This window comes from Limulus polyphemus, unplaced genomic scaffold (assembly GCF_000517525.1).
Source record: "Limulus polyphemus unplaced genomic scaffold, Limulus_polyphemus-2.1.2 Scaffold4251, whole genome shotgun sequence".
In the NCBI taxonomy this organism is placed as follows: domain Eukaryota; kingdom Metazoa; phylum Arthropoda; class Merostomata; order Xiphosura; family Limulidae; genus Limulus; species Limulus polyphemus.
In genome coordinates, this window is record NW_013669861.1 from 1 (window position 1) to 7,855 (window position 7,855).

The window sequence follows — 7,855 nt, forward strand, 5'->3', positions numbered from 1 at the left end:
AAAGCCATAGTATTCTACCATATAATGTACTTGAACTACTCAGTAATACTATCAACTTTATCTGTTAAAGCCATAGTATTCTACCATATAATGTACTTGAACTACTCAGTGATACTATCAATTTTACCTGTTAAAGCTACAGTATTTTACCTGATAATGTACTTGAACTACTCCGTGACACTGTTTCTTCAGATTCTGTTAACTGTTCCTTTTCTTTCTGAATTGCTTGAGGACTCTCTGCAGACTTTCTCCCTGATGAATTGAATATAGACAGATCACAAACATCCTCAACATCTTCCTCCTTAACTTTTGTATCCTCAGAGTTTATTTTACTTTCTTCTTGGCACGAGATACTGGACACATGGTGATTTTGAAGTCTGGATAAGAAATGTAAGAAAATAAGGTATTACTGTAAACTTAATGTACATGGAGAAAAAAAAATTGTTGTTTTAGAAACTGACATCTATGCTTACATTTAAATCCAGATGTGGAGATAGGGAATCAAGGCATTGTTTGTGTGAAATATTATTTGATGATATGTAATCCATTAATGAAAAATTAAGGTGAACTTAGAGAATAATTACAATAAGTTTCAAAAAATTTTAACATAGATCAAAAAGTTGTTGAAAATTTTGTGACTTATTCATATCATTTGTGAAGATTTTAGAAAAAGAAAATCAGTTTGATGGTAAATAAATAGCATCGTTCTTTTTCAAAGGTATTACTTTCCTTTTTCTGAACTATACTGCTGTGCAAAAAAAAAAAAGTTTCAAGTGCTGAATGCCTATTACTTGTTAATGAAAACATTATCAAAACAATTATGTGTAAGCTTGTCACATTCTAAACATTGTGATCTGTTATGCTTTGATTTAATTCATTTTCGATACCCAATCACACATTAAGGTTTTTAATAAAGTGAAGTTGTTAATTAATATTCCACGAAATACCATAGTAAAAAAACGGTATGTCATTAAAACTGAGCCACCATAAAATCTTGTTTTACCTGTATGGTGTTGAAGCCTGTGCAATTCTTTCATGATTCTGGGCTAGAAATGATGGTAGGCTGGCTGCCATGCTAGAAAATTATATATCTGTTTATAATCAGCAGTGACTACTTCTTTTCAATAACAGAAACAACAACACGCAGATATAAATTATTTACAACAAAGGATTAATATCTTAGCATTTCATCCTGCTCCTATACACTGTACATGTTTCTTTATGAACTGGACTAGAAGTTTACAGTTTTAGACTTTACAAAGAAAGAGTTGTACTTTATTACTGCCATGATTACAAGGTTCATTTATATAAATAAATACGTTCATCCAGTTCATGTCAGCATTTCTTCGAGCAAGTAATTTAAGTTTCTACAATTGTAGTAATTGCAACGAGAATATTTAGTTAAAAGTACCTATCCATATTACCAATGACCACAGAATGCTATGTGGAAGATCAGGTCCTCACAGAACTCTTTTATTATATGTCATTGACATTACTCTTAAATTACAGGCTTTTTTTTTTTCTGTTCACAACCATCAACATTCTGCACCACAGTGAATAATTTTATTTTACTGACTGATAAAATATTTTTGGGTAATATCACTCACTTTTTAAGTACACAGGGGACCCTGGCAGTAATTAGTGGGGTAAACTACAATATTGAGAGTCTTTTGTTTACATTTCTTTATGATGTATATTTTATTACAGATCCTACAAAGTCAGGGAAACAAAAGTAACTTGGCACATATATAGTTTAGAAAAATATATTAAAAAATTCCATGGTTAAGATGTGGTTAACTTTCTGACCAATACATTAGAAACATTTTGACCTAGTTAAGTTTCCCCTGTATGATCTAGTACAATCAAATTTGGCTAAGCTCTATCCTATAATGATAGAAACATTAGGTACTGGCTAAGCTCTACCCTATAATGATAGAAACATTAGGTACTGGTTAAGCTCTACCCTATAATGATATAAACATTAAGTCCTGGTTAAGCTCTATTTGATAATGTCAAAAACATTAGGCCTGGGTAAGATCTACCTAATAATGTCAGTAACATTAAGTCTTGGTTAAGATCTACTTGATAATGTCAGAAACATTAGGCCTGTGTAAGCTCTACTTGATAATGTTAGAAACATTAGGCTTGTGTAAGTTCTACTTGATAATGTCAGAAACATTAGGCTTGGGTAAGATCTACCTGATAATGTCAGTAACATTAGGCCTGGGTAAGATCTACCTGATAATGTCAGTAACATTAGGCCTGGGTAAGATCTACCTGATAATGTCAGAACATTAGGCTTGGGTAAGATGTACTTGATAATGTCAGTAACATTAGGCCTGGGTAAGATCTACCTGATAATGTCAGCAACATTAGACCTGGGTAAGATCTACCTGATAATGTCAGTAACACTAGGCCTGGGTAAGATCTACCTGATAATGTCAGTAACATTAGGCCTAGGTAAGATCTACCTGATAATGCTGTATGAAAATATTTGTAGTGTCTTTTGCATCTCTTGCATAATATAGTTGGAGATAATAGAATATCAACCATCGGTGAAGATATTTATCATTTCATTTGTTGCACTTTATAACTCTGTCCAATAATTTTTTTTTTCATCTCTTAACAGTGACTGTCAGCCACAGATTTTTATAGTTAGAGGTGTATTCCATTTTATTTGTCCCTGCTATTAGAGTGTGACATAGAACATAACTGCATAGTTGGTTAAAAAAATAGTTTTTGATAACAATGTTCCTCGTACATGGCAAAACAGGCACCCACTACCATCAGTGTTCGAAATAACTGTTTTTAAGTTGTCTGAGACAACCAAACTTATCACCAAACAACTTAAACGTACAACTATGTTGTCTGTAGGACAGCCACAACATGGCTCATTCCCATGGCAGTCTAGGCAGCTAACCCATATTAACATGTTTAGAGTACTATATAAATTATGAGTAGTGTGTCTACGTGCATAGTGTTCTGATTTCCTCGGGGACGTGATCAAAGATGACTACACACTATTTACCAATAAAAATGTTCATTATAACATCTTGCAAACCTGTCACAATGTATGATCATTAACAGGTCGCCACTCACAAGATTTTGGTAACATCATGCTCATTTCCTCTATATATTTTTACATGTTTTGCTACATTAGACTCAGATACCATTTTCTATGTATGTTGTGAATCTAAAATAGCCAAACAACCTCTGTGTCAAATACAAGGGATCACGACAAAGTAGGCATAAAATCTGAATACAGAGGCTGAATATGAATACAAATACTAAAGAATATCCCAAAGTTCCTACCAGGGTAGCCTTCTATCACTGAAGTATGATGAAGAGAAAGGGATCGTGTTCTGCACATGAGATTCTTCGATAAAATCACAATTTTCTATCAACTAATGAGCTTTTTAGTGTAACATCTGATTCACGACAATGTAACACATAGCAATGGGTTCAAAGTGAGAACCAAACAGGGCATGAACAACCACACTGAGATCCAAATCCAGAAGCACAAAAGAATGGGGAGGATGAACTGGACAAAAGGAATGGAGTGGAGAAGGATCTGTGGAAACTGGAGAAATGGAAGGTGTTGGGCAGGGTAGTCTGATAACTAGCAACAATGGACATGGACAGACCCTCATCAGATAACTAGGTAAATAACTGGAACAGATGAGGAACAAAGGGACAGAAAGGATGGAAGATAAATCAAATGGACCACTGTCTGAAGGTAGACCAATGTCTCTGGTACACAGACAAAGAGGAATGCTGAAGGGTACGGGTAACTAAAGACACTACACAAGGGGTGAATCCCTGAGCTGAGGTGGCACGATATGATTGGTGGATGGTAGTCACATGATCAGAACGCCACAAAAATGAACAGGTATAAAAGACTGATGCACTGTTGGAAATTTTAGTAATTCTTAGAGGACAAATCAAGGTTGAGGTCGTTGTGTGTGAGACGAGGAAGTACCGTTTTGAAATACTATTTTCTTAAGTTATGTTGTGTAAATCAAGTAGTTGTGTCTTTCTGCAATTATATAAGAAATAAAAGTGGTGCAGTCTTGTATAACTCGACACCTTACTAAAACTTTAGAAGTTTCATAATTACTTATATATATCAATTTAGTTTCAAGACCTATCCTAATGATATCAGAATCACTGAAGATAAGTTTGTGAGTTTGTATGTTAATACGTTTCACAATACTACTTCACAAGGACCAGAAGAAACCTAAAATCTCTGAATGTTGTTTAATTTAAAACAATCTCTTAACATTTGTTTGAACTGAATTCTATTTCCCATCATCATATTTAAGTGCACATCAAATTATAGATATATAGTGCTTACCCATCTCTAAGGTATGGTAAATGAGAAGACAGCGAAGAGGAAACAAAATGGGACTTTCCACCTTCACTTGGTACAGCTGCCCATGGTCTAAATGCAGGCATTCTTGACCATGGAAAAGCTGTAATGTGGTACCAGTAAGCTAAAGCTGGATCCCAAGGTACTGAAGAATAAGGATAGAAGAAAGGTTGCTCTTCCAGACGCAGCCGTTTTGAGACTTCACTTTCTTCAGTCACACTCTGATAAAAGAATGAATGAATAACTTTGGCACAATATCCAAGTTAACAAAGTCACAAACTTTTGTTAAAATTATTTATTACACATTAAAAAGTGACAAAAAACACAGTTAAATCAAAAATCCAACAAAAATTACAAATGACAAAAAAATATGATTTTAGTTTACTTTATAACAGCTTTGAATTACTAATCGTGGGATTTTTCACAATTCCTTACATATTTTTCTTCCTTGGGTCAAATCATAATATCAAAGTAACCAAATTCATAAAAGAAAAACATTCCTCTCAAATAAAATGAGATGATTTACTCCAGGATCAGTGGCTGGATTTTTATACTAATAGGTAACAAAAATAGTAAATAATCCCTCACAGCTCTTTACACCAAATACAAGTAAAGGTTGGATCCCCCTAACAGCTATCTGTCTGGTATATTTTAATGCTTGTGAGAACTGGCTATACATATTTTGATGAAATTTGTTAAAGAATCTCAGGAGGATCTTCATAAACACTAAAATTGAACTTAAGTGGATAAGCCATCCGATATATGGTTTGATTTTGGCAGACATATTAATTTTATCACCTTAGTGCCACCAATGAATATATGAAAGTATTACCAAACATAAGTGAGTAGCACGGGTACTTTTGCATTATACAAACAGGTTGTGTGCTATGGCTCAAAACTATGGAAAGGGGTGGCCCGTCCCCACATTTGTAGCATTACTTTTTAAGCCTGGCTTTGGAAGGTGCCTTTTCTGTTACAAAATAAAAACAGAACCACACCCTCATAAAACCTGCTTCTGCTTTAAACACATGAAGGTTACACCTGACTGTTTTTCTTTTTTCTCTATTCTAGCATTACAGGTGAAACATAAAGTTCAAACCATCCACTTCTCAGGTATAAAATAAAGCTCACAAAAACACTTTTGGGGCAAAAGTTTAATATCATTTGCATATAAAGATAAACAGTAACTGACATTACAGGAAACTTACTGAATGCTGAATATTTTCACAATATTGTAAGTATCCACAAAAATTAGTGTTTTTACCCTTACCAGTTGAAGTTTTCGAATTTGGGCAAATACTTTCAAAATATCTTAAAGATGATATAAGAATGTAAAACTGTTCTTTTTACAGTAACTGATATTAAACTATATTCATATAACATTCTATCATGGTCTCAAATTAACAGCTGTATGAATAACATGTTTCACAGCATACTTATTTTAATACAATACTTTCACTGAAAACACGCACTGAACTTATAAAACCATACATTATTTAAAATGGCTGTATTTTATCCATACATACACACAAAAAAAAGGTTTAAATGTAAAACATAATAATTCCACTACTTGATGGAAATTTCACAATTTTTGTTAGTTTTAATAATGATTCTTAGGATATTTAATTTATAGAATGCGTTAGGAGAAAATGTATAGTGTGGGTGGTAAATAGTTTTCATTTTTTATGTCTAATTTTCTTTTGTGGTGTACATAACAAAATACTATAGTTTTATTACACTAGATGGCACTAAGGTTGCCGTAGTTATTTCGTATTAATTAACCATGTGCATTTTTGCTTGCAGTAATATCTCGAAGTTTTTTCACTTTCGCAGTAAACTTAGTGTTCGATAAAGCGTGTAGCATGAAAATAAATAAAGTATCTTCATACGACTAACATTTACTTATACGTATCTCCCCAAACAATCAGTCACACGATGTGGCACTAATAAAAATATCTTAATACCCTAATTTTTTAGGCCTTACGAGTATATCGACTTTGATTTCATGTCAACAAGTAATTCCAAGCGCCCATGATTGAAAGCAAAGGAGAACGTGTTACAATATGCCAACCACACTAGATCTGCTTTGTCCAATACCGACGGTCGAGGCATTTCTGTAAATACCAGGACTCGCCGGCTGGGTTACGACAGATATAGTGGTGGTCTGGGCGTAACACACACACAATATATATATCAGTTTCCATGAATAAAAACTTGGATGTGAATCAGATTAATCAAAAGAACTGTAATTACTATCAATTTTGTTTAAGTTTGTTTGTTTGTTTTTTGAATTTCGCGCAAAGCTACAAGAGGGCTATCAGCACTAGCCGTCCCTAATTTAGCAGTGTAAGACTAGAGGGAAGGCAGCTAGTGATCACCACCCAACGCCAACTCTTCGGCTACTCTTTTACCAACGAATAGTGTGATTGACCGTAACTTATAACGCCCCCACGGCTGAAAGGGCGAGCAAGTTTGGTGGGACGAGGATTTTGAACCTGCGAACCGCAGATTGCGAGTCCAGCTCCCTAGCCACTTGGTCATGCCGGGCCTTTATTTAAGTAATTTAAATAACATATCTTTTAGGCATGAATTAATTAATTAACAATTTTATTTAAGTAATTTACATGACACATTTTTTAGGTATGAATTAATGGAGCAATAGTGTCGCATCATTTTTCTTGTACTGATAACCACAGTTAATTACTCTGAATTAGATATTCTTTAGCTACGTTAGTACATAGAGGCAACAGTATACATAACAGCCTAGTATGTATACATAGTTGGCTTTAACTTCATAAAAACATTTATTGACTGTTTCACAACTGTTATAGGTCCTATTCTGTCTAAACTATGAGAGAGATTTCGGAAAGACAAATAAAAATATGTCACTTTAGAGCAGGGTTAGATTCCTACAACAAATAGTGAGTGGGCTGAGCGAGCAGTGCGAGTTCTGGACACGTGCGAGGGGTCAGGAGGTTTCAGATGTAAAAATCCATGATACATTTTTAGAAGTTTCTGTCTTGATGCAGTTAATTGTAATTCTAGAAAGGAGAATAAATTTATCTATATATGTTACTTGGAGAGTCCATGATTAACCACATGGTATATCTATATATGTTACTTGGAGAGCCCATGATTAACCACATGGTATATCTATATATGTTACTTGGAGAGCCCATGATTAACCACATGGTATATCTATATATGTTACTTGGAGAGCCCATGATTAACCACATGGTATATCTATATATGTTACTTGGAGAGCCCATGATTAACCACATGGTATATCTATATATGTTACTTGGAGAGCCCATGATTAACCACATGGTATATCTATATATGTTACTTGGAGAGCCCATGATTAACCACATGGTATATCTATATATGTTACTTGGAGAGTCCATGATTAACCACAGTGGTATATCTATATATGTTACTTGGAGAGCCATGTACTTAACCACATGGTATATACTATATAGTGTTACT

At 34.1% G+C, this 7,855-nt stretch overlaps 1 protein-coding gene across 1 annotated transcript in view; it reads right to left on the minus strand.

The window, feature by feature from the left end:
• Positions 1-150: 150 nt before the first annotated feature.
• LOC106470853 (ski oncogene-like) overlaps positions 151-7,855 on the minus strand; it is a gene marked incomplete at its 3' end in the record, with an annotated part of 42,077 nt that continues 34,372 nt past the window's right edge. The window contains exons 2-4 of the mRNA XM_013931428.2: positions 4,355-4,590; positions 1,004-1,075; positions 151-377 (exon numbers count right to left, since the gene is read on the minus strand). Coding sequence (XP_013786882.1) covers positions 151-377; positions 1,004-1,075; positions 4,355-4,590 — 535 coding nt within the window. The remainder of the gene's footprint in view (positions 378-1,003; positions 1,076-4,354; positions 4,591-7,855) is intronic.